Source organism: Rhinopithecus bieti, unplaced genomic scaffold (genome assembly GCF_001698545.2).
Source record: "Rhinopithecus bieti isolate Rb0 unplaced genomic scaffold, ASM169854v2 scaffold_34281, whole genome shotgun sequence".
NCBI classification, from domain to species: Eukaryota; Metazoa; Chordata; class Mammalia; order Primates; family Cercopithecidae; genus Rhinopithecus; species Rhinopithecus bieti.
The window spans coordinates 1,807,328-1,834,860 of record NW_016814762.1 but is presented as its reverse complement, the minus strand read 5'-3'; the positions used below and the strand labels follow the sequence as shown (position 1 = coordinate 1,834,860).

At 43.8% G+C, this 27,533-nt stretch overlaps 1 protein-coding gene across 2 annotated transcripts in view; it reads left to right on the top strand.

Annotated features, from left to right (window-relative positions):
* Window positions 1-4,817: 4,817 nt before the first annotated feature.
* Window positions 4,818-27,533, top strand: part of CBFB (core-binding factor subunit beta) — a 79,344-nt gene continuing 56,628 nt past the window's right edge. For both annotated transcript variants that reach the window (XM_017852324.1, XM_017852322.1), the window contains exons 1-3: window positions 4,818-5,149; window positions 5,387-5,473; window positions 12,606-12,722. In XM_017852324.1, the coding sequence (XP_017707813.1) occupies window positions 5,072-5,149; window positions 5,387-5,473; window positions 12,606-12,722 (282 nt within the window). In that variant the 5' untranslated portion in view covers window positions 4,818-5,071. The remainder of the gene's footprint in view (window positions 5,150-5,386; window positions 5,474-12,605; window positions 12,723-27,533) is intronic.

The following is a 27,533-nucleotide window of genomic DNA, read 5'->3' as shown; positions in this document are numbered from 1 at the left end:
CACATTATATTATTATTACTACCATTATCATCATTATTTCCATTATTATTATTTTCTAGCCCCCTAGTCTAGTCTGTTTCCCATCACTTGTCAGAAACTAGGAGAGCATGGGAGGGGAAGGGGAGCAGTCCAAGGCAGCCCTCTAAGATCAGCAGCCAGGCTTCCCGACCCCAGCTTGGCACTCTTCCCACCACAGTAGGCTCAGTCCTGCCATCCCCAGGCACCCAGACAAACTCCTCTACCCCCAACCCCGATGACAAAGAGGCTTATTTGGAGCCCGGGCAAGATTTGCAAACGTCAAACTTATAATTACAAGGATGAAATCATCTGGTTCCTTTTAAGCAAACGAGTTTATTGATCCCAACACTAAAGAAATGCTATTCTGGGGAAACTTACTCCTCTCTGCTTTCCTTTCCCTATGGATGGCTGAGCTGGGGGAGGGTGGCTGGGGGGCTCAGAAGAGGGAGATGCCCCTGGGAGGGAGGGGAGATTCTTTGGGCCCAAGGGTGGATTTTACAGTATATAAATTATATCTCAAAAAGAAATTCTTTAGGGCCCAGGAAACTGCCACACTTGGGCAGATGACACCCTCATCCTGGATTAAGGCCCATTGCCTTCTAAAAACTAGAAGCTGAGTGGAGCCAGGGTTTTAGGCAATGTGCCAGCCACTAATTTTCCTTGTCTCTCACTCCTCTCAAGTCTCATTTGTGGCTCCAGATCCTATTTCAACTTCAAGATGGTACAATATTTTCTCAGTAACTGAAGGGAAACTATTTCCTTAGAAAAAAATGCATCAGAGGCTCAGAGACCTCCTCTGTCAGGAGAGGCAAAGGTGGGTGGCTGCTGACACCAGAACTGGATAAAACCATCCTTCCTGCTGGGCCTGTGGAGGCAGGACATCTAGATTTTGACCTTCCAAGCCAAGAAGGGACAAACAGGCTCAGAGGTAGGAATGCACAGCCCTCAAGGGCAGGCCCACATCTTGCCACAAGGCCCACAGTAGAACCCCTTTCTTCAACCTGTGGGGACCCTTCTAGAACATGTTGGGGTGCTCCCAGAGGAATAACCCCAGACATAGCCTTCTACGAGTGTGCAGTTCAGTGAGGGTGGCAGGCAGGACTTTTGGTATCTCCACTAGGTCTCAGAGTAGAATGATTAAAATCACCACCCTGGGGTCACTTAGCACCTGTGAATCTCAGTTGGCCCATCTGTAGAATAGGATCAATAATACTAAACTTATAGGAAGGAATGAAGATGATGTATCCCAATGCTTAGCTAGTTTCTTTAGAGTTGGGGGGGGTCTCACTCTGTTGTCTAGGATGGTCTTGAACTCCTGGCCTCAAGTGATCCTCCCACTTCTGCTTCCCAAAGTGCTGAGATTACAGGTGTGCACCACCATGCCCAGCCCCCATTTTGTTATTTCAAATGGATCAGGGTCTCGTCACTGTCCTTTTGTACTTTCTCTTTTCTTTTTTCTTTTTTTTTTTTTTTGAGATAGAGTCTTGCTCTGTCACCCAGGCTGGAGTGCAGTGGTGTGATCTCGGCTCATTGCAACCTCTGCCTCCCGGGTTCAAGTGATTCTCTTGTCTCAGCCTCCAGAGTAGCTGGGATTACAGGCGTAATTAGCTGTGCCATGCACAGCTAATTTTTTGTATTTTAGTGGAGACGGGGTTTCACTGTGTTGCCCAGGCTGGTCTCGAACTCCTGAGCTCGGGCAATCCACCTGCCTCAGCCTCCCAAAGTGCTAGGATTACAGATGTGAACCAGCACTCCTGGCCTTATTTACTTTTTCAAAGTCTGTTTCCTCATCTCTCAGATGGAGACAGAAGACCTGACTTAGAAGATGGTTGTGTGGGCCGGGTGCAGTGACTCACGCCTATAATCCCAGCACTTTGGGAGGCTGAGGCAGGCAGATCGCCTGAAGTTGGGAGTTCGGGACTAGCCTGTCCTTCTCTACTAAAAATACAAAAATTAGCTGGGCGTGGTGGCAGGCGCCTGTAATCCCAGCGACTCAGGAAGCTGAGGCAGGAGAATCGGTTGAACCTGGGAGGCGGAAGTTGCAGTGAGCCAAGATCGCACCATTGCACTCCAGCCTGGGCAACAGAGTAAGACTCCGTCTCAAAAAAAAAAAAAAAAAAAAAAGGAGGTGGTTGTGTGAATTAACTAAGATAAGGTGCATGAAGGCACCCTGAACAGAGCTTCACAGTTGCACTAGGCAAGTGAGGGTTCCTGCACTCTGCTCGGCTTCATTGTGTATTATCTATTTACCCACCCAAGATCAGCTTTAGGAGTCTGCAGGAGCAGGCACCCACGTAGGAAGTTAGGGAGGTACTCAGAGAAGACCCTTGGTTGGCTTGAATCCTTACAAAAGGAAGATTCCAGATGACCGGACTTCAGATAATTCAGTCAGGTTTTGGGACGGTGGGGGCAGATGTTTCTTGGCACAGAAGAGACACCTGCAAGCTTCTATGTGTGGGCCTCAGTAGGGCTGGATCTTAGCAAACTTTCCCTTAGCAAACACCCATAGCATAGTGTCTGGGCCAACCCATACTCAACTCAACAGCTGCCAAAGCTGTTAGAAGCACAGACTTAAGTGTACCTTACATGGGTGAAAGTCTTCCTTTATAAATTTCCTTTCATTCAATTTTTTAAAATAAGTGAAAAAAAATTTAAACAACCAAAAAGGCATATAGAGGTCAGCTGAGGAGATGGCCTTCTTCAGTATGTGGCTTATTTCCCAGTCATCCTGGCTGTTGAATGCCAGACTACACCGAGTGTGGGTTACCCTGTGGCCTGCAGTTGCCCAAGGGTGTCTGTGGGGCTGCTGTTCTGGGTCTGCTTGGCAGGCTTTGCTGTCCCTTTCCCTTAGGACATCATTCCTCCCCTCCATGAGGCTGACAATGAGAGCGCCCTGCCCTGCTCTGCACTCCCACCCCTCCAGGTCCAGCTCCCTTGACCCTGACCTTGTCTAAGCTCATGGTGTCTGTCTGGCCATCAAGGCCATTCTAGAGATCTTTCGACTTTTATTTATTCCACATTTCCCATGGCAGAAACAATTATTGCTGGAGTCTTTGGCCAAGAGCAACTTGGAGGTCTGTGAGCCCTCCTTGGACCCATTGTGGAACAAGAGTGCTTCATGGAGTTTTTCCGTGCCCCCCCCCCCCGCCCCTCGGACAGGGTTATGCCTCTTGTCAGCCAGGCTTGGAGTGCAATGGCAAAACGATCTGTTCACTGCAACCTCTGCCGTCCCAGGTTCACCCATTCTCCTGCCCTAGCTCCGAGTAGCTGTTTTTTGAGGATGGAGTCTTGCTCTGTGGCCAGGCTGGAGTGCAGTGCAACCATCTGGCTCACTACACCTTCCGACCTCCCGGGGTCAGGGGCGATTCTCCTGCCTCAGCCTCCGAAGTAGCTTGAGACTACGGGCCGTAGTGTGCGCCACCATGCATGGATAATTTTTTGTACTTTTGTAGAGATGGGGTTGCCGTGTTTGACCAGGCTTTGGCCTCCAAGCGCCTGCATCTCAGGTGATCAGCCGCTCAGCCTCCAAGTGCTAGGATTACGCCAGGCGGCAGAGGCTTCACGCCTGTAATCCCAGCACTTGGGAGGACGAGGCGGGCAGATCACTTGAGGTCAGTAGTTCGAGACCAGTCTTGACCAACATGACGAAACCCCTTCTCTAGCTAAAAATGCAAAAAATTTATCCGGGCTGGGGTGGGCGCCTGTATTCCAAGCACTTGGGAGGCAGACGGCAGGGAGAATCACTTGAACCCAGGAAGGCGGAGGTTTGCGTGAGCGAGATTCACAGCCAATCGCACTCCTCGCAGCCTGGGCGACAGAGCAAGACTCTGTTTTAAAAAAAAAAAAAAAAAAAAAAAAAGGGGCTGGGATTACTGGTATGAGCCACCCGCGCGGCCACAGGACTAAACTTTGACATGAAACTCTGCCGTAAATCCATGTCAGACTTTCTCCAGTTTGGGGCTACGAAACTTCCCTAGAATTTATGGATCTTTATTTTTTTTGCAGCTGATTGCACACTAAGACTGGCAATCGGTTTACATTCCTTAACGGCAGCTTGCTCTCTTTAAGAAATTAAATTTATTGGGCTCCACTGTGTGCTAGACCCCATAACAGCTTCCTCAGCTTAACACCTGGCAAACTTAGGAAGATGTCTGCATTTTGGAATAAGGAAACTTGAGGTTTTAGTGGTCCAGTTCTTGTCTAAGGCCCCAGCAGCAGGTAGTGTAGCTTGAGTGGGATCCCTCTTTTAGAACCCATCTGACTCCAACAGCCACGACTTTCACCATGCCTTCGTTGAAAATTCTTTGGTCGGTTTCCACCTCAGTCTTCAACGTGCACAGCTACACCCCTACCGGTCGGTTTAAGGGGACGAAAAGTACCCAAAGCTTAGGTTTCCTCGCGTTCAAGTGACAATCTGGGGTTAACTCCCGCGCACCTGGGGATACCCGAAGTTCAGATGGCCGCAGGAGGCGGAAAGAAAAGGCCTGCGTTGGCTTACTCCCGTCTGCTAAAGGGCAGGAGGAATCCCCACGGACAGCTCACGCCGAGTGGCCGCGGGCGAAGCAGCGGGAAAAGGGCAGCGCTGCGGAAAGGAGCCTCGGGCGCCAAAAGCCCCGCCGCTTTAGCCAGCAGCCGGGATGGCGCTATGCCGCCGGCGCGGGCCGCGGAGTTGTGAATGGTGGGCGTCTTGTTTTGCTTGGTTGGAGGCGGGGCCGGGCTAGCGAGGAGGGGGGTGCCCTGCCGGGGGCGGGTGGGCGGTGAGAGGAAGTGCGGGGCGGCGGGCGGCGGCGGGCGGCGGGGCGGTCGAGAAGCTGGGGCGCGCGGCGGTAGGCAACGGCTGAAGCGGCGGCAGCGGCGGCGTAGGTTGGGTTCGAGAGGGCGGCGGCGCTTCAGACCCCTCGAACGGCAACCCACGCGGGCGGGCGCCTGAAACAAAGGGAAGCGGGCGTCCGGGCGCCGCGGGTGGGCGGTCAGTCGGTCAGCGCGGAGCCAGCCAGCGGGTGCCCGCGCAAGCCCCGAGTGCGGCTGGCCGGCGCGGCCTCAGGGCGGGAAGATGCCGCGCGTCGTGCCCGACCAGAGAAGCAAGTTCGAGAACGAGGAGTTCTTTAGGAAGCTGAGCCGCGAGTGTGAGGTGAGGCGGGCGGGCAGCTAGGAGGCCGCAGCGCGCCCCGAGTGGGCCCGGGCGGAGAAAAGTTTGGGCGGTGCGGTCCCCGGGAGTCCCGGTCGGCGCGCCTGCGGAGGGTCAATCTCGCCGCGGCGGCCGTCGCCCGCAGCCTCTGCTTGCCTTTATCGGCGCCGCGCTGGGAGGGCGGGCGCGCGGGCGGCGCCGCGGATTTGGCTTCTGATTTCGGGCCGTCTTGCCTTGCAGATTAAGTATACGGGCTTCAGGGACCGGCCCCACGAGGAGCGCCAGGCGCGCTTCCAGAACGCCTGCCGCGACGGCCGCTCGGAAATCGTAAGTCGGCGGGCCCGGGGCGCAGATAGGGGCGCGCGCGGGTCACTTGTTGCGCCGAGCGGCCGCGGCCCAGGCCGGTTCCGGACGGCGGCGCGGCTGCCGCGGCTCCCGGAACTGAGCGGGCGCCGTCTCACTTCCTACTCGGGTTTCAAAATGCGAAACCAGACGCCGCGGGCCGGTGCTCGCGAGGAGACGCTCTCCCTGGGCCCCGCCGCGGTGGCGCGTGTCGGCCAATGGAGCACCGCGAGTGGCGCTCGAACCCGAGCCAGACTAAACAAGTGAAGGGCATTGTTTAGGCGGCGACACCGAGGAAGGGTTCAGGGTATTTGTAGCAAGCAAGCAAACCGCCATTCGGAAAAACAACCGGAGCTTCATTCAAGGTCGGCGATAGTTTGTTTCTTAGAAGGTGAGCTCTCGGTGATTCGCTATGTCAAGCGGTCTCACTCCCAGATCGCCGAGAAGAAATCTTTTCTCCAGTTATTTATTGTCCTAATAGGAAACGGGGGGAAAAGGCCCTAAAAGTGTCATTTTCTTAGAATGTTAAGCTTCAGGAGAATCAGAAATAAACCATTATCCCCATGTCTCTAGTAGGGCTGCCGTACCTAAAATGCGCAGATGGGCGAAACTCACGGTTGATCTCTAGGTCCTCGTTTTAGGAGGCAGATTTGGTGTGTCTTCACCAGACCTTGGGTTGAAGAAAAAAATTCAAGGGTCCTAGTTCCTCTCATCTCCTTTTGGTTTGCCTTGTTGGAGGTGCTGATGAGGAGAGAATGGTAGGAAGAAACCAAGAAAAGAGGTTGATTATTATTTTTTTGAGGTAGAGTCTTGCTCTGTTGCCCGGGCTGGAGTACAGTGGCTCGATCTCCGCTCACTGCAACCTCCGCCTCCTAGGTTCAAGCGATTTTCCTGCCTCAGCCTCCTGAGTAGCTAGGATTACAGGTGCCTGCCACCACGCCCGGCTAATTTTTGTATTTTTAGTAAAGACGGGGTTTCACTATGTTGGCCAGGCTGGCCTCCTGACCTCAAGTGATACGCCCTCCTCGACCTTCCAGAATGCAAGCATTACAGGCGTGAGCCACTGCGTCCGGCCTGATTATTTTTTTTTAAAGTTAAAGCGCTGTCTAATGGAATGCTGTTACTATCTGCTGGGTGACTTGGACCTATTGCATTGTCAGAGGCTTGAAGTTAGGTGCGATTTGAATTTGGGTTAACAGTAGGAAGACATATTGGAAATTTACTCCTCCCACCCCCTTTATAAAACCAGTTTATTTTTATTCAGGTATAATTCATATGCCATAGAACTCTCCCTTTTCATCACTGAACTCAAATTTAATTTTAAAGAATATTTTGATCTTTTAAGTGAAGGCTTTTTAGAATTGTAGTAGTGAGAAGATACTGGTTAAATTTATCAGGAGCTCCTGAATATTTGGTCATTAGTGCATGTTATGAAAGATAGTCTCAAGCTTTTAGCCCACTTGCAAGTTTCTTGAGTAATTGTATTATTTATATGATTGAAGTGCGTAAGACATGCTTTTAGATTTTAGCGCTGAGTGGTATAAGAAAATAATTCATTAGCTAGTGCGATGATCGTGTCATCCTTTGCCTAGGTTACCTTTTGCAAAAGGAAGGTGGTACACTTGAGGATAGAATTTCCTGGAGGTAAAGGATGCAAGTATAAAAGATAAGATACAAAGTACTTGTATTGTCAATGTTTGCTTTTTTGTTTGTCTTGAGACGGGAGTCCCGCTCTATTACCCAGGCTGGAGTGCAGCAGCATGATGTAGTCTTGGCTTGCTAGAACCTTTGCCTCCCAGGTTCAAGCGATTCTCCTGCCTCAACCTCCTGAGTAGCTGGGATTACAGGCACACACCACCACGCCCAGCTAATCTTTTTGTATTTTTAGTAGAGACGGGGTTTCACCATGTTGGCCAGGCTGGTTTTGAACTCCTGACCTTAAGTGATCCTCCCACTTCGGCCTTCCAAAGTGCTGAGATTACAAGTGTGAGCCACTGCGCCCGGCCTTGTTTTTTTTTTTTTTAAGAGAATGGTCTTGCTGTGTGGCCTAGGCTGGGGTGCAGTGGCTGTTCACAGACATAATCATAAGGCACTACAGCCTCAAACTTCTGGGCTCAAGCGATCCTCTTGTCTCAGCCTCCCAATAGCTGGGACTACCAGGCTCGGCGTCACCATACGCCGCCCCATGTATTATATTATTACCACTATTTTTGAAAGCTGAAGTTTTTTGGAATGGTGAATCATAGCTAGTAGGGTGTTTTCTGTCATCTCAGACTTTGCTGAATGGAATTATGAATTCAACCCATGGGATATCTGAAATGCCATAATATTGTAGTAGTGTTATAGGTGGTTAGTGTTTGTCATAAATTTCTTTCCAGGATGAATTAGACATTCTAGACCTTTCCCACTTCCAAATATCTGATCCTCACCTGAGCCCGGGAGATCGAGGCTGCAGTGAGCCATAGTCGCACCACTGCACTCCAGCCTAGGTGACAGAGTGAGACCCTGTCTCCAAAAATAAAACAAATATCTGATCCGACACATTTTATAAGTTTTAAATTTCTGAAAAGTATTAAAGGTTAAAGAAGGTAGATTGAATGCTGTGTGAGGTTTGCACTTAAGACGACACAGGTCTTATTTTGTTAAGTAATGTAACTATTGGTATTTGGAGAGGAATTTCACATTTCCTAGTTTTTTCTCTTTCTAGTTTCCCTCCTTTAATTCAGTGTTAACCCACATTTAATTATAGGATCCTTAGCTCCGAGAGGGTGGAGACCTCATTAATTCTGTATAAACTCCTCTGGATACAGGTATTTTGCACAATACCATAGGTACTTGATTATTTGAATTTAGAGGCTACTTAATTTAATGCCTGAAATTTATCTTATGACTTATGAACAGGCCATGGTTTCTTTCTATTTGGCTGTGGAAAAAGGCATTATTTTGCCTGTTTTGACAGCAGCCATAAATGGCAAGAATATCCACAGTTCTCAAAACTATTTCCAACCTTTCTCCTGCCCCAGTTGTCCTCTTCTTATTTTGAATGTCTCCTTAATGTATCAGTGAGGTAAATGAAGAATTTGTTCTGCTTTTGCCTAGGTTGGAGTGCAGTGGCACGATCTCGGCTTACTGCAACCTCCGTCCCCCAGGTTCAGGTGATTCTCTTGACCCAGCCTCCAGAGTAGCTGGGATTACAGGCATACACCACCACACCCGGCTAATTAATTGTATTTTTAGTAAAGATGGAGTTTCACCATGTTTGCCAGGCTGGTCTCGAACTCCTGACCTCAGGTGATCCACTCACCTCGGCCTCCCAAAGTGCTGGGATTACAGGCGTGAGCCACCACTCCCAGCCTCATTTTGCATTTAGATGTGAAATAATTTAACGATGTGTTGATCATCTCTCTTTAACTATAAAACTCAGCTCCCTTATTTTATGCTCATTGAGTTTTTAACTCTAAAACCTAATCAGCATTAAATAAAAGTGAACACGAGTAGAAGAATCTATGGTAGAATCTGATTTATTCTTTTTTTGAGACTGGATCTCACTCTGTCACCCAGGCTGGAGTGCAGTGGTGCCATTTCCGTTGGCTGCAACCTCCGCCTCCTGCTTCCGCCTCCCGACTAGCTGGGATTATAGGCGCCTGCCACCATGCCTGTCTGGTGTTTTTGAATTTTTAGTGGAGATGGGTTTCACTGTGTTGGCCAGGCTGGTCTCCAACTCCTGGCCTCAAGTGATCTGCCTGCTTCGGTGAGCCACTGCACCCAGCCTTGATTTATTCTTATGAATTTTTTTTTTTTTGAGATGGGGTCTCGTTCTGTTGCCCAGGCTGGTGTGCAGTGGCCCGATCTCAGCTCACTGCAAGCTCCGCCTCCTGAGTTCACATCATTCTCCCGCCTCAGCCTCCCAAGTAGCTGGGACTACAGGCACCTGCCACCATGCCTGGCTAATTTTGTTTTTGTATTTTTAGTAGAGACAGGGTTTCACTGTTTTTTTTTTTTTTTTTTTTTTTTTTTTTTTTTTTTTTTTTTTTTTTTTTTGAGACAGTGTCTCATACTGTCTGCTAGGCTGCAGTGCAATGGCAAGATCTTGGCTCACTGCAACCTCCGCCTCCTGGGTTCACACGATTCTCCTGCCTCAGCCTCACGAGTAGCTGGAATTACAGGCCCACACCACCACACCCAGCTAATTTTTTGTATATTTAGTAGAGATGGGGTTTCACTATGTTGGCCAGACTGGTGTCGAACTTCTGATCTCGTGATCTGCCTGCCTTGGCCTCCCAAAGTGCTGGGATTACAGGCTTGAGCCACCGCACCTGGCCTATGCTTACCAATTCTTATGTAGTAAGAGTGTTGGAGATGTCTTCAACACTAATAATCAATTGAAGAAAAAATATTTATGAGAAGTATGGTTACTCTATGGTGAGAAGAGTAAAAACTAATACATATTTCTAATTCTGAAGATTGAATGGTAAAAAGTATGTTGGATTGGCACAAGGTGTGCTATTTTATAATTTGTGAAACCTATAAAACATAAGACAACCTGGAAATCTTAAATATAGGCGTCATACCAGTGTAGCATTTTAATGTTTTCATTTTGTTTCTTTTTTTCTTTATTTTCCTATGACAATGTTGACACCATATTAATATTTTGGAACAGACTTTTTCCAACTCTTACGTATATGTAGGTATCTCATTAAAAGAGTTCCATGGTCAGATAAGTTTGGAAAATGCTTTTCTAGAATGATCTGTGTTTACCACTTCTGTCTCAGAGAGCAATCTTTATGAGGTAATGGACATATAGTGATGAAGCAGGAAATCTCTTCTGAGGTTGGCATCAAGACAGGAGATGAGGTAATACGATCTGCAGAGTGTCTTGGCACAGAGCTGATTTGGGGTACACTGGAGGTGGAAGGATTTGCTACTAGGTGAATACTGAAGAAGCACACCACAGGGATTTTGACACAGGGCATTCATTCATGTGCTGAGTTTTTTCTGCCACCACTCTGCTCTAAGAATTTCATCATCTGAAGCTGAAAAAGTTGACTTTCTTGTTGAACTTAAAGTTATTTCTCATATCATTCAGCAAACATTTTCGTAACATTTACTTGGTACTGTTTTAAGCACTTTACAAATAATTAATTTGTGAGGAAACTGAGGTATGCTTCAGGTCATACAGCCTGGGCAGTTTCCCTCCCAGAAACTCCTTTTTTATTTAAACTAGTGTTGGGGGATTTTAAGACTTATGCTCATAGTGCATGGGAAGTTTTTTTTTGTTTTTTTTGTTTTTTCTTGTTTTTGAAATGGGTCTCACCTGGTTGTCCAGGCTGGACCACAGTGGTGCGATCTTGGCTCACTGCATGCAACCTCTGCCTCCTGGGTTCAAGTGATTCTCTTGCCTCAGCCTCCCAAGTAGCTGGGATTACAGTGTCTGCCACCACGCCCAGCTAATTTTTTGTATTTTTAGTAGAGACAGGGTTTCACCATGTTGGCCAGGCTGGTCTTGTACTCCTGACCTCAGGTGGTCCACCTGTCTCACCTCCCAACGTGCTGGGATTACAAGCGTGAACCACCACTCTTGGCCTGAAAGATTTTTAAAAATGATGTTGTAATATTGATGTTAGTTCAGTTTTTATGCATATAAAACATTTACCACATGAAAATGGTACCCCAGTTGATTAGGGAAATGCCATCAAAGAGGTTTAGAGATTTAGCATTTAGGGTTGACAAGTGTACCGACAGTGCCAGTAATAGAAATAGGAAGGATAATTTTTACCTCTAAAGAATCTAAGCTGTTAACCATCGGGAAACTATTGGATAGCCAAATTGGTTGATGGCTTTAAACAAATTGCCCCAAATGGGAACCTCTTGATTTGAGATGAAGACTGTATGCATGGAAACAAATTATGCTTCCGAACTCAATTAGTAGAATAAACCAAACAAAAAACTTTTTTTTGAGACGAAGTCTTGCTCTGTCACCAAGGCTGTAGTGCAGTAGTGCGATCTTGGCTCACTACAAGCTCCGCCTCCCGGGTTCACGTCATTCTCCTGCCTCAGCCTCCCAAGTAGCTGGGACTACAGGTGCCCACCACCACGCCTGGCTAATTTTTTGTATTTTTAGTAGAGAGGGGTTTCGCCTTATTAGTCAGGATGGTCTCAATCTCCTGACCCTGTGATCCGCCTGTCTCGGACTCCCAAAGTGCTGGGATTACAGGTGTGAGCCACCCCGCCTGGCCACAAAAAACACTTTCTGGTTTCAACAAGGAAGAGTTTACATTTAGATGATGAAAATGTATTTTTTCAAAATGCTTTTACTTTTTTTCTTAATTTCCTTTGGGAAAGGGGTAATGTCTTTGTTTTTTGCATGAGGGAAATATAGAGGTAACTTGCTCAAGGGCTACATAAAATGACACTTCATTGAAATGGTTTTAGATCGTTCCATCTGTTGAGCTCTAACATCCAAATCTTTTATAAATATTAGATGAATACTTTTCTCTCCGTTGTAGTCGGATCAAGTTCTTCTAAAGTCAAATATTAGAAAAGACATACTTTAAAAAATCATCTAGGGTTTTAGAGAGTATCTAGGGTTTTAGATATCCCATGCCGATGTATGGTTTATCAGAGGAGAGACGGAAATTCCAAGTGCATTTTTTATGTACTGTCTGCCATGCAGTGTTTCTTTCAGCAAGAGAAATCAAGGAAAATTAAAGTGTCTCATTTATACAACTTTAAATTGAGGTTTTCTTTAAAATTCAAAATCTTTAGATTTTCAGTGATTTTACATTTAAAATAGAAGTTTTAAATGCAAGGATGGATGGTGGCTTCTGGTTAGACATTAGCAGTGTGAGATCCTAACGTCAGCAAAAAATGACCTGAAAGAAAGTATTGATTCCATGTCTGATTTTATATTAAGCAGCCAATGGCAAATGTCCTCAAAATGGAATCAGATGTTTGTAACTTAATACTTAAGAAAAATGATGAGTGCATGTTTTTTTACTTTTAAGTATTCTCTGTGCTGCCTGACTTAAGACATAAACTGATGTAAAAATAAATGACTGCCTGCATAATTTATGTAATGTCCTGCTCCTGATCCTGTTTGTATTGATTTTTCTAAAAGGCTTTTGTGGCCACAGGAACCAATCTGTCTCTCCAGTTTTTTCCGGCCAGCTGGCAGGGAGAACAGCGACAAACACCTAGCCGAGAGTATGTCGACTTAGAAAGAGAAGCAGGCAAGGTAGGAAACGTTTCTTTGCAATTTAAAATACTGTGAGTTGTTTTGTTAGAGATTATTTGGTAATTTACATTTTAATGAAGATCACAGATCTGATTACATCAGCATATGCTCAGATTTGCTTTCATTCCATGTTATAAGGATGTAATATAAATTTTTTTTTTTTTTTGACGGTGTTACGCTCTTGTTGCCCGGGCTGGAGTGCAATGGCGTGATCTCGGTTCACTGCAACCTCCGCCTTGCAGTTTTAAGCGATTCTCGTGCCTCAGCCTCCTGAGTAGCTGGGATTACAGGCACCCACCACCACACCTGGCTAATTTTTGTATTTTTAGTAGAGATGGGGTTTCACTGTGTTGGCAAGGCTGGTCTCGAACTCCTGACCCCATCATGTGCCCTCCTCTGCCTCCCAAAGTGTTGGGATTACAGGCGTGAGCCACTGTGCCCGGTCAATATAATTTTTTAAAACCACTGTTAAACTTTTATATCACTCCATTCCTAATTTTATGTACATGATATTTGTCATAGAACATTCTAACCCTTAAGAAAAGTAACAGAACAATTTCTTTAAAAGTTTGACAATATATATTTTGTTTACAAAAATATATGTAAGTATAGTGCTATAAAATAAAATTAAGAGGTGAATGGAAAGAAAAGCTCTCTAGGTTTAAAATTAATAGTATTTAGAAATAGCTCATAGGTAACTTTTAATTCCATTAACAGAGCAAATTTACATTTGAGAAAAAACAATGTGAAAATTTTAACTTGGAAATACGTATTTTTTGTTTTGAAAAAAAGTTTCCGGGAACATGTCTTAAAGTTTTGATGTTAGAAGTTTAGATTAAAGATACAAAAATATAGGTAAAATGTTTAAGCTGAGAGCCTTATTTCAAGTCTGCATTAAATGTATTATGATTTTGATTTGGGTGATTTTTTTTGTTTGTTTTTTTGAGATGGAGTCTCTCTCTGTTGCCCAGGCTGGAGTATAGTGGCGTGATCTTGGCTCACAGCAACCTCCACCTCCTGGGTTTTAAGCTGTTCTCCTGCCTCAGCCTCCTGAGTAGCTGGGATTACAGGCGTGTGCCACCACGCCCGGCTAATTTTTTGTATTTTTAGTAGAGACGGGGTTTCACCATATTAGGCAGGCTAGTATTGAACTCCTGACCATGTGATCTGCCCGCCTCTGCCTCCCAAAGTGCTGGGATTACAGGAGTGAGCCACTGCACCTGGCCTGGTGAAATTTTAATGAATAGCATCTTGGATTGGTTGATCCCTGATTGAGAAGTCAAGGAGTTGACTTCTTGAAATAAAATTTTTAAAGAAGAAACACTCTTTTAAATTTAGTTTTATACTCAAAACACCCTTTTGGATCCAGTTTTATACTCATTATTTTTTCTGGGTTTGTTTCGCAGTGTGTTTTCGTACTTGTTTTCATCAACTTACTAAGTTAGTTTTCTAAGTGTCATCATGAATGGCATAACCTGCCACATTTATGTAACATGTGAGAAATGTCTAACTATTCCTTTGAGAAAATTAAAAGGTTTTTGTATTAGGAAAAGATTTTAATCTTGTGTGTGTATATATGTGTATGTATACGTATATATACGTGTATATGTATATGTGTATAGTGTGTATATATGTGTATATATGTATACATAAAATTAAGAATTTTTTGTTTTCTCCAGTTTTATGGAATTAGATTTGATCTTTTGTGCATGACAAAACAATCTTTGAATTGGAAAAGGGAAAATAGATTATAAGATTTTAAAAAATGAGTAATAAGTAGTTTGCTTTCCTGTGTATTTGTTTGCTTGAAAAACTAAAAGTGAATGTTCCAGATTTTACTATTTGGTAATTATTACACAGTATATAAGGAAGAATTTGAGAAGTCCTTGTAGGATTGTTGTTTTTTTGGTCCTTCTGATGCACGTATGTGTGACCATTGAAATTATTATTTTTTCTTGTTTGAATACTTCCTTAAAGTTTGTTTAATGTGGTAGCTCAGATTCTAAAGACATAAACCAAAAAAAAAAATTTTTTTTTTTGTCAGCTTTAGCCCAAAACTATTTTAATGCTTCAAGAGCATCATCTCAGTGTTACTGAGGTCTTCCAGTATTTAGTAACAAATAAATGGGTTGTTAACGCTACCAAAAGTTAAATTTGCTTGAATTAATTTAATGATACTGCTTCACTAGTGTGAACACCACATTATCCTTGGACTTAAGCCATTGAGATGTTTTAGTTATATGACCAAAATAACAAAATGTGAGATTGTTTGTTATAGTACAGTCATGTGTCGCTTAATGGCAGGGATATGTTCTGGGAAATGTGTTGCTAGGTGATTTTTATCATTGTGTATATATAGAGCATACTTACACAGACCTAGATGGTATAGCCTGCTACACACTTAGGCTACATAGTATAGTCTGTTGCTCCTAGGCTACAAACCTGTACTGTACAGCATGTTACCGTACTGAGTACTGTAGTCAACTGTAACACAATGGTAAGTATTTGTGTATCTTAATGTATCTAAACATAGAAAAGACATGGTAAAAATACAATATTAAAAAAATGGCTTTGAATGGAGCTTGCAGGACTGGAAGTTGCTGTGGGTCAGTCACTTGAGTAAGTGGTGAATGAATGTGATTCTGTAGGTTTTATAAACACAGTATGCTTAGGACACACCAAATTGCTTATAAAAATTAAGCAATTGCACTACAATGTTAAAATAGCTATGATGTCACTAGGCAATAGGAATTTTTCAGATTCATTATAATCTTACAGGACTACTGTCATGTATGATCCATTGTAGGCTGAAACATTGTTAAAGCAATGCATGAATGTATTAAAAGATCTGTTTTAATTCTATTAGGAAGAATGGTAGAACTGATACAAGCTATTAGGAAATGTACATTTTAAAATACTGGTTTTAGAAGTTTTTTTCTGTGAAGGGACAAATGTGAATGTTTTCAGTTTTGCAGGCTTTCAGTCTCTGTCACAACTACTCATCTCTGTAACTACTTAATTCTGCTGTTGTGGTGTGAAAGGGCCCTAGACAATATGCAAACAATTGAGTGTGGCTGTGTTCCATAAATGATGACACTGGTAGAAATCAGTATCTTTCCCTCAGATATAAATCTGTAAATGTTATGCATAGATCCTGTATTTCTCAAATAAAATTTTGCCAACATCTGTACTACTTCTGTACTTTTTTTCTAGGATAAAAAGCATTTTAAGGCAAAAACTCCTGCTGCACTGTTCCATGCCACTGTAATAAAGTTCTCCAGTGAATTTGGAGAAAAGGCATTGCCCTGTGTTTTCTCATCCATAGAGCTCAGACTGTGGGGTCTCGAATTTCTTTTCTCTTTTTATGGTCTGTTTCTTATAACCATTAGGTTTTGTTTCTGTCCCCACAGGACTAGGACTGGAAGCAAAGAAAATTGAAGGAACTTCTCCAAATGTTAATTATCTGCCTCTGTTCCTTATTTTGGATTCCATATCAGTGTCTTCTTTCATATTCTTTCATCTGAGTTACCTCCTGAAGCAGCTTAGTTCTCGTCCCGTTCATATGCAGCTTTGAGGAACTATAGTTGTTAAGGCTTTAGAGTTAGGCAAAATTGAGTTAAGTTCTGGCTTCTGCATTTACTATGATGTAACTTTGGGCATGTTTAATTATTATAATCCTCAGTTGTAAAATGAGATTAATGGATACTTCCCAGGGTTGCTGTTGAGAGTAACTGAAATAGTGTATGTAAAGTCTTTAACCACTGCTGTACCTGTCACAGTTATCCAAAAATTTATTCATTCAGAAGGTCTTTGTTGAACACATGTTACGTGTACTGAGCATCGTCCCAGGTATTTGAGATACATCAGTGAACAAAGCAGAGATCCTTAATGGACAATATACATAATAAGTTATGTAATAGCTTACAAAGTGACAATAGCTTTGGGAAAAAGGAAAGGTATTATAGGATAAGGGTGATCAATGAGCAGGAACGTTTGCAGTTTTAAATTAGGTGGTCTGGGTAAGGAAGATCATACCTGAACCAAGACACAAAGGAGGTTAGGGAATGGTGAGCCGTGCAGGAGTTGGGGGTGGGGGAGAGATGTTCCAGACAGAGGAAACAGCCATTATAAAGGGCCCCAGAGTGGCACCCTGTGTTGGATCAACAGCAAGCAGGCCATTGTGGCTAGACTAGACTGTGAAAGAAGTTGTAGTAGATGAAATCAGAAATAATAATGAGCCAGTGCATGTGACCATGGTAGGCCATTATAACCACATGGGATTTTTATTCTGAGTGAGATGGGGAATAGTTTTGAGTGTTTAGTTTGCTTATTTTTATTTTTATTTTTTTTTTGAGGCGGAGTCTTGCTCTGTCACCCAGGCTGGAGTGCAGTGGCCGGATCTCAGCTCACTGCAAGCTCCGCCTCCCGGGTTTACACCATTCTCCTGCCTCAGCCTCCCCAGTAGCTGGGACTACAGGCGCCCGCCACCTCGCCCGGCTAGTTTTGTATTTTGGTAGAGATGGGGTTTCACCGTGTTAGCCAGGATGGTCTCGATCTCCTGACCTCGGGATCCGCCCGTCTCGGCCTCCCAAAGTGCTGGGATTACAGGCTTGAGCCACTGCGCCCGGCCTAGTTTGCTTATGTTTTAGGTACAGGGTCTTGGTATGTTGCCCAGGGTGACTCAAACTCCTGGACTCAAGTTATCCTCTTGGTCACCTTCCGAAGTAGCTGAGAGTAAAGGCATGCTCCTGCAGCTGGCTTTTGAGCAGATGAATGATACGACCTACGTTAGGTTTTGACAGACTAATGCTAGATGCTAGGTTAATAATAGATTATAGAGGGCAAAAGTGAAGCAGGCTATTGCAGTAATCTTGGTGAGAGGCCAGGGTAGTAGCAGTAGAGGTAGTGAGAAATGGTCATATCCTGGATGTATTTTGAGATAGAGACAACAAGATTTGCTTATGGATTGGATATGGCATGTGAGAAAGAGAAGAATTAAGAATGACTCTAACTTAGGCTGAGGCAGGAGAATTACTTGAACCTGGGAAGGGGAGGTTGCAGTGAGCTGAGATCGTGCTGCTGCACTCCAGCCTGGGCAACAAGAGTGAAACTCCATCTCAAAAAAAAAAAAAAAAAGAATGACTCCCACTTTTTGGCTAGAGAAACTGGGAATATGGGGTTACTGTCATCCGGGCTGGGAAAACTGGCTGGAACAATTTTGAGCAGCAGGTTAGGTCTGTTTAGGGCATGTGAGCTTGTGGTGGGAGCTTGTTATTGCAGCTTGTTTCCTTACTTTTTTTTTTTTCTTCAAGAGAGAGGGTCTCGCTCTGTCATCCAGGCTGGAGTGCAGTGGTGCGATTATAGCTCACTATAACCTCAAACCTCAAACCTCAAACTCCTAGGCTCAAGAGATCCTCCTGCCTTTATTTTACCCCCACAAAACAAGGTCTCATTCTCTTGCCAGGCTGGAGTACAGTGGCGCCATCATGGCTCACTGCAGCCTCAATCTCCCAGGCTCAGGTGATCCTCCCACCTCAGCCTCCCAAGTAGCTGGGACCACAGCATCTCACCTGTAACCCCATCACCACCATGCCTGAAGTTATTTTTGTATTTTTTGTGGAGATGACGTTCTGTTATATTGCCTAGGTTGGTCTCGAACTCTGGCCTCAAGTGATCCTCCTGCCTTGGCCTCCCAAAGTGCTGGGATTACAGGCTTTAAAAAAAAAAAAAACATTTGTTTCTAAGTGTTTCATTATTTTTTCTGCCTCAGTCTCTTGACTCACTAGGACGACAGGTATTTGCCACCACATCTGGCTAATTTTTAAATTTTTTTGTAGAGAAAATAATTATGCTCAGGCTGGCCTCTAACTCCTGGCCTTAAGCAATCCTTCCACCTTGACCTCCCAAAGTACTAGGATTACAGGCGTGGGACACTGCGTCCAGCCTGAGTTTTAACAAATGTATGCACCCATGTAGATGCTACCACAGTCAAGATATATTTCAGTTCCCCCCCGCAAAGGTTTCCTTGTGCCCCTTTGCAGGAATCTGGGACCGGCTGGACTGGGTGGTTCTGCCTCAGTGTCTCTGATGAGGTTGCAGTCAAGCTTTTGCCTGGGACTATGCAGTCTCTGAAGACTTGACTAGAACTGAAGGATCTGCCTGTTGGTAGGTGGCTTCACTTCCTAGCCATGCTTCTCCATAGAGAGAAAAAGAGTGAAGCCACTATGCCTTTTATTTATTTATTTATTTATTTATTTATTTATTTATTTATTTATTTTTTGAGACAGAGTCTTGCTCTGTCACCCAGGCTGGAGTGCAGTGGAGTAATCTCAGCTCACTACAACCTCTGCCTCCCGGGTTCAAGCAATTGTCCTTCCTCAGCCTCCCAAGTAGCTGGGATTATAGGCATGCGCCACCACATGTGGCTAATTTTTGTATTTTTAGTAGAGATGGGGTTTCACCATGTTGGCCAGGCTGGTCTCAAACTCCTAACCTCAGGTGATCTGCCTGCCTCAGCCTCCCAGTGTGCTGGGATTATAGGTGTGAGCCAGTGCGCCCAGCCCACCGTGCCTTTTATGATCTATTCTTTAAGTCACTTTCATACCTTTTATGATCTATTATTTGAGTCACTTGTTGCTTAGTCTGTTCATTAGAAGCTGGTCACTAAGTCTAACCCACATTCAACAGGGAGAGAGGTGTTCACACACACAGGGGTGTGAATACCAGGAGGCTGGGATCATTGAGGCCATCTTAGAGGCCGGCTACTATAATACTCACTTAAATTTAGTGAACTCAGAAAAAATTGAATCCTAATAGAGCAGAAACAAAAAGCTCTATATTCTCTATTATTTGAAATACAGTTTTATGATTTAAGAAAATGGGCTCCAAGAAATTAGTCCTTTTATTCGTTCTGTTGCTATTGTGGCTGTAGAATATTTTCAAATCAAGGACTTCCATAAGAAAGGTCTGTTAACGGGTGTCTGATTATAAGTACATACCTTACATATGACCAAGTCAGAGCACAGAATTTTATAATCTATCCTTCAGATATATTTGAAACTATTATACCCAGGTACCTGGTGAGCTGCCTACATTGGCTCTTAATAAGGATCTTTCTCAGAAATGGTTTAAACTAATACAATATAGTAGAAAGAGCTCTAGATTTGAGTCAAGACAATCGTAACTGTTTTCCTTAACATGCACGAGGATCAGAATGTTTGCCCTATTCATGTGCGTCATGTGAGAATTAAATGTAGTACCGGAATATGTGAAAATGCCTTTTAAATTATAAACACCTATCCACAGTTAGACTATTTGATGGTTCTGTAGGGTGAGATTATAGCTAACTGATTGATAGAGTGTTTGTGCTATAGTGTGCCTTAGGTAAGCTTCATGTCAGGTAGTTGAAAAATGTTGGGGCCGGGCGCGGTGGCTCAAGCCTGTAATCTCAGCACTTTGGGAGGCCGAGACGGGCGGATCACGAGGTCAAGAGATCGAGACCATCCTGGCTAACATGGTGAAACCCCGTCTCTACTAAAAAATACAAAAAAAACTAGCTAGGCAAGGTGGCGGGCGCCTGTAGTCCCAGCTACTCGGGAGGCTGAGGCAGGAGAATGGTGTAAACCCGGGAGGCGGAGCTTGCAGTGAGCTGAGATCCGGCCACTGCACTCCAGCCTGGGCAACAGAGCAAGACTCCGTCTCAAAAAAAAAAGAAAAAAGAAAAATGTTGGAACACTACATCTTTCCCAAGTGTTCCATCCTGGTGTGTTACAAACACTGGCAGCCAAAATGTTCTTAATCCTTCTTTACATTAATTTAGCTGTCAAAAGACAAGGGAAAAGCAACTAATCAGAATTTAAATCATTCTTTTAAAATTGGTAGACCAAACAACTCCAATTCCTTTTTTCTTTCCCCTTTTTTTTTTTTTTTTTTTGAGATGGAGTCTCGCTCTGTCGCCCAGGCTGGAGTGCAGTGGCCGGATCTCAGCTCACTGCAAGCTCCGCCTCCCTGGTTCACGCTATTCTCCTGCTTCAGCCTTCCGTGTAGTTGGGACTACAGGTGCCCACCACCGCGCCCGGCTGATTTTTGTATTTTTTAGTAGAGATGGGGTTTCACCGTGTTAGCCAGGATGGTCTCGATCTCCTGACCTCGTGATCCGCCCGTCTCGGCCTCCCAAAGTGCCAGGATTACAGGCTTGAGCCACCGCGCCCGGCCTATCTTTCCTCTTAGGACTTATTTCCATTTACTTTTATTTCAAATAAATGCAAGTGATTATGGTTGACCATAAATTGTTAGTCTTGAGTGGTCAGATGAATGGTTTTTACATGTATTCTGTATCTCATAAAGCTTCATTGGTATTTTGAAGTAACGATTGGATGTACTGACTTTGCAATACCAGTTAATGACTTTAAAGATAAGGGGTATGAAAATCATTTCACAAAAGGAAGAAAATGAACTTTACAGTGGTACTGTTCTTTTTTTTGTGTGGAAATTGAATATGCTATCTAGTTTTACCACATGGACCTCAGAAAAGAGAGGTTAAACTTTTTTATGGTTTACATTCCTGTTTATAGCTTGTGATTTTAATTGATAGTCAAATACATTAATATCAGACATCCAGAAGTATTTATAAAGTATATGTCATTAGAGTAGCTACTTTTAAAATTTTTGAGAAGTTGTATTTTTTTTCTTTGTGGACTTTTATACTTAAAAGTCTTTTAATTTATTTTTGTGAGCGTGAAATGAAGCAAAATCTAACAACATTGGATTTAATGAGTGAGGACAGAATTTTATTTTAAATGGCCTTTTCTAATAAAGGTCTATGACTCTGCTTCTTCTGGAACCTTTTATGCACTTGCCTGCAGGATCTTTGTCCCAAAATAAATATTGTGTTTGTTTATATACCATCCACAATTTGGCACAGTTTACAGGACTTCTTGATGTTAGCTTTGAGAAATCCCTATTTAAACTCAAGAAGTTCCTTCTCTGTAGATAGCCCAGTCGTTCCAAATAAAAGATCTCTGTGGCAAAGTTTTGGAGTGTGATTTTCTTTGAGAGAAATTGAGGCAGCTTTACAAATACCTTGTCACATCTGGATTTTAAGTATTTCAGTTCAACTAAAATATGAATTGACAGCACTTAGTTACTGACAGTTTAGTGTATTGAAATCTGGTTTTAAAAAATGTTTTAGGTATACTATAATATTCTAATAATAACTGAATCATACAATTTAGAACTGGTAGCTGTGAGCTTATATATATATAAAAGACACCTTTGTATCTAGAAAAACGTTTGTATTTTTAAAGAAAATTTTTTATTTTAGTTATTTTTCAATCTAAGAGAGGAAGTCGACTTTCTGAAAAAATTAAAATGTTTTGGCTGGGTGTGGTGGCTCATGCCTGTAATCCCAGCAATTTGGGAGGCTGAGGCAGGTGGATCACCTGAGGTCAGAAGTTCAAGACCAGCCTGGTCAATGTGATGAAATCCCACCTCTACTAAAAATACAAAAAATTAGCCAGGTATGGTGGCATGTGCCTGTAATCCCAGCTACTCAGGAGGCTGAGGCAGGAGAATTGCTTGAACCCGGGAGGCAGAGGTTGCAGTGGGCCGAGATTGCACCACTATACTCCAGCCTGGGCAACAGAGCAAGACTCTGTCTGAAAAAAAAAAAAAATTTTAAATGTTTTAAAATTAGTATGTCGTAGTACCTTCCAGTTAAAGAGTACATGAATCTGCATATATGGTAAATGCACCTCTGAAGCACTTGAGGATTGTGTATTCCCTTTTTCCCTTCTTTTGGATTGCATTATTTCCATTTTAGTGTAAAGGTGAAATTCTCATTCATGACCTTTCCTGAATTACATAGTCCAAGTGAGAGAAGTCAGAAATAATATGTCTGAGAAGACCATCCTTCACTCTTCCCCATCTTGCTTCTACTTTCTACCCTTTTTTTGAGACGGAGTCTCGCTCTATCGCCTAGGCTGGAGTGCAGTAACGCGATCTCAGCTCACTGTAAACTCCGCCTCCCGGGTTCACGCCATTCTCCTGCCTCAGCCTCCCGAGTAGCTAGGACTATAGGCGCCCGCCACCGCACCCGGCTAATGTTTTGTATTTTTAGTAGAGACGGCGTTTCACCGTGTTAGCCAGGATGGTCTCAATCTCCTGACTTCGTGATCCGCCTTCCTCAGCCTTCCAAAGTGCTGAGATTACAGGCGTGAGCCACTGTGACTGGCCTTTTATTTTCTTTTGAGATGATGTCTTGCTCTGTCACCTAGGCTGGAATGCAGTGGTGTAATCTTGGCTCACTGCAACCTCCACCTCCTAGGTTCAAGGGATTCTCCTGCCTCAGCCTCCGAGTAGCTGGGATTACAAGCATCTGCCACCACGCCTGGCTAATTTTTGTGTTTTTATTGGAGATGGGGTTTCACCATTTTGGCCAGACTGGTCTCAAACTCCTGACCTCAGGTGATCCGCCCACCGTGGCCTCCCAAAGTGCTGGGATTACAGGCATGAGCCACTGTGCCTGGCCTTTTTCTTTTTTTTTTGAAACTGGATCTCTCTCTGTCACCCAGGCTGGAGTGCAGTGGTGTGATCTTGGCTTACTGCAACCTCTGCCTCCTGGGCTCAAGTGATCCTCCCACCTCAGCCTCCCAAGTAGCTGGAACCACAGGCATGCGCCACCATGCCCAGGTAATTTTTTTTGTAGATAACGGGGTCTCACCGTGTTGCCCAGGCTGGTCTCAAACTCCTGGACTCAAGTAATCCACTCGCCTTGGCCTTTCAAAGTGCTGGGATTACAAGCGTGTACTCATCTTTTTTTTTTAATGGTTAATTCAAATACTGCCAGGATAGACTATTGAAATGTTGTCGACTGAAGATGTTAATTTCTTTGTAGCACTGCTATGCCCTGGCTTTACTGTTTCCCATTTTCACTTGTAATTTTTCAATCAGCATTATTGAGGTATAATTTACATACAGTATGCTTCACCTATTTTAAGTGTACAAGTCCGTGACAACTGTGTATTCAGTAGTATAACCACCACCAAAGTTAAGATACAGAATATTTCCATTGCTTCAAAAAGTTCCCTCATGCTCCCTTGCAGGTAGTGTTCTAATTGATGAAGACATGCATGCACTGATACTTTCGTGATCCTCATCTTACAGGGAAGAAAACGTTTGTAATTTCTTTTAACAGCATAAAATGTTGTTTACCTTCAGGTGCAGAGACTTTGTTTCTTCAGTATTATTCTTTGATAGTTTTCTACAGAGGATTGGAAGCTACAGACAAGCTAAAGTATAATAGTGATATGGTAGACTTTAATTTTTACCTATTTTTATGAAAGTATACAATGTAAACAGTTGGAAAGTATTATCTGTTATAAGCTTTTCAGTTTAAGGTGGGCCTGCTCAAATTGATGTGTATTTAGGAACTAAGAATTTTAAATAACATTGGAAGGGCCGGGCGCAGTAGCTCACGCCTGTAATCCCAGCACTTTGGGAGACCAGTGCAGGCAGATCACAAGGTCAGGAGTTCAAGAACAGCCTGGCTAACATAGTGAAACCCCATCTCTACTAAAATACAAAAAAAAAAAAAAAAAAAAAAAATTAGCCGAGCGTGTTGGTGGGCGCCTGTAGTTCCAGCTACTTGGGAGGCTGAGGCAGGAGAATCGCTTGAACCCGGGGGGCGGAGGTTGCAGTGAGCAGAGATTGAGCCACTGCACTCCAATCTGGGAGACACAGCAAGACTCTGTCTCAAAAATAAATAAATAAATAGCATTTGAAATGTGCTTTAATGACATGTGTAGAAACTGTATTTAAAAAAATAAAACTTGCCTCTTGGCAGTATTGCTGTGCTTTCAGGACTCTAATACAGACTGTACCTAAGAAGGAAAGGGCTGAGTCTGGGAATGGTTGGCAGGTTGTTTTGGGGATGAAAACCTTTTACCCATGTATGTAGCCAGTACTGAGCCTTCTTGTGTTTTAAAACTTCAGATGTAAAGGCAGGTTAACCTTCAGATTAAAACAAAAGGATGGCATAGAAACTTGTGACTTCGACATTTATATTAGAAGAATTTAGATGTTTTCAAATAAACAAATCTTCTGCCCATAACATAGATGTTCAAAGTTTGTTCTGTATAACAACAATCATATTTTCTAATAATTGTTTGGCCCTGTTTGCAGAACACTGTTCTAAGTAATGAGCCCTTTGGGAGAACCCTCTCAATTGTTTTTTTGGGATATTGTTTATTCACACCAGCTTTTTAGTCCTGAGTTTCCATCCCTTTGCTATCCAGAACATTTCTGGGCCATTTTTTACTGGGCCAGGTGCCGTGGCTCGCGCCTCTGGTCCCAGTGCTTTGGGAGGCCAGGGCGGGTGGATCACCTAGGGTTAGGAGTTCAAGACTAGCATGGCCAGCATGGTGAAGTCTCTACTAAGAATGCCAGAATTGGCTGGGCGTGGTGGCAGGTGCCTGTGGTCCCAGCTGCTCTGGAGGCTAAGGCAGGAGAATCGCTTGAACCTGGGAGGCAGAGGGTGCAGTGAGCCAAGATTGCGCCACTGCACTCAGCCTGGGAAATCAACAAAATTCCATCTCAAAAAATAATAATAAAAATAAAAATGCAGAAATTGGTCAGGCATGGTGTCGCATGTCTCTGGTTCCAGTTACTCGGGAGGCTGGGGCGGGAGATTTGCTTGGGCCTGGGAGGCAGAGGTTGCAGTGAGCAGAGGTCGCACCATGGCACTCCAGCCTGTGGCAAAGCGAGGCCCAATCTCCAAACAAATAACAACAACAACAAAAAAAAACCCTAAAAGATTTCTTATTTTCCTTAAGTGTATTGGCCAAGGTTAAAATATTCATCCTGAATATTCTGTATGAAAACATTGGATATGAAGAAAAAAAGAAAATTCGGGCAGTTGACCAGGGGAGAGAATCAAGGTTTTTGGTTCTTCCTAACACTTCTTCTCAGTGAGACTATACTCACTTTTTAAAAAGCTATTTATAAAATATTAAAATAAGGTATTACATAAAGTTAAAAATTGAAACGAAAGTCAGCATCTTAATTCACCAGTTGCACAACTGAATGGTGTTTTTTGTTTGTTTTTTTTGAGACAGAGTCTCGCTCTGTTGCCCAGGGTGGAGTGCAGTGGCATGATCTTGGCTCACTGCAAGCTCCATATCCCGGGTTCACGCCATTCTCCCGCCTCAGCCTCCCAAGTAGCTAGGACTACAGGCGCCTGCCACCATGCCTGGCTAATTTTTTTGTATTTTTTTTAGTAGAGACGGGGTTTCACCATGTTAGCCAGGATAATCTCGATCTCCTGACCGTGTGATCTGCCCACCTCGGCCTCTCAAAGTGCTGAGATTACAGGTGTGAGCCACCACACCCAGCCTTTTTTTTTGTTTTTTGTTTTTTGTTTTTTTTGAGATGGAGTTTCACTCTTGTTGTCTAGACTGGAGTGCAATGGCGCGATCTCAGCTCACGGCGACCTCCACCTCCCGGGTTCATGCAGTTCCCTACCTCAGCCTCCAGAGTAACTGGGATTACAGGCATGTGCCACCATCCTTGGCTAATGTTTTGTATTTTTAGTAGAGACGGGTTTTCTCCATGTTGGTCAGGCTAGTCTCGAGCTCCTGACCTCAGGTGATCTGCCCACCTTGGCTTCCTAAAGTGCTGGGATTACAAGTGTAAGCCACCACGCCTGGCCACTGAGTGGTTTTTAATATAGTCACAACCATCGCTGTTATCTAATTTGTGAATATTTCAGAGCTCTGGGCCATTTTATTTATTTTTTATTTATTTATTTAGAGACGGAGTCTCTTGTCTGCCGGGCTGGAGTGCAGTGGCGCAATCTCGGCACACTGCAACCTCTGCCTCCCAGGTTCAAGCTATTCTCCTGCCTCAGCCTCCTGAGTAGCTGGGATTACAGGAGCCCGCCACCATGCCCAGCTGATTTTTGTATTTTTAATAGAGACGGTTTCGCCATGTTGGCCAGGATGGTCTCGAACTCCTGACCTCAGGTGATCTGCCCACTTTGGCCTCCCAAAGTGCTGGGATTACAGGCGTGAGCCACCGTGCCTTGCCCCATGCTATTTTTGAGACAGTCTCCGCTCTGTTGCCCAAGCTGGAATGCGGTGGCACAACCATGGCTCACTGCAGCTTCAACCTCCCAGGCTCAAGCGATTCTTCCACCTCACTGGGACTGTAGGCACATGCCACTGCACCAGCTGTTTGTTTTGTTTTGTTTTACTTTCTGTAGAGAAGGGGTCTCACTATGTTGCTTAGGGTGGTCTCAAACTCCTGGCTGGGTTCAAATGATCCTCCCACTTTGGCCTCCCATGAACCATTTTAAATGCTTTTTGAAAACTGCAAAGCAGTTTTTATGGTGATTGCCACCACCAGACACTGTGGTAGATGGTTTACATCATCACTAATTATCTTAATACTGCACTATATAGAAGTGTTTAATTTTAGAACATATCTGGTGATAGCTTGATTTTACAGCTGTGGAAACTGAGGCCAGAGAGGCTAAGTAAACCTTCAAAAGTCATGTTATCTGTTTCCTGGTAGAGCCAGGACCCTGACCTACTTCTTTTTTTTACCACCAAGTCTGTTCTTTGTATACTACACTACTGCTAATAAGTAATCATTAGGTAAGTTGATGCAAACTCCACATACCACTTTCCGAAGCCTTATTTAGAGTTATTTTGGCCCACCAAGGTACTCTACTGATATATGTATATAAATTATACGTATTAGATTATATTTTTTATATATGTATATATAAAAATATATCTAATATCTAATATATAA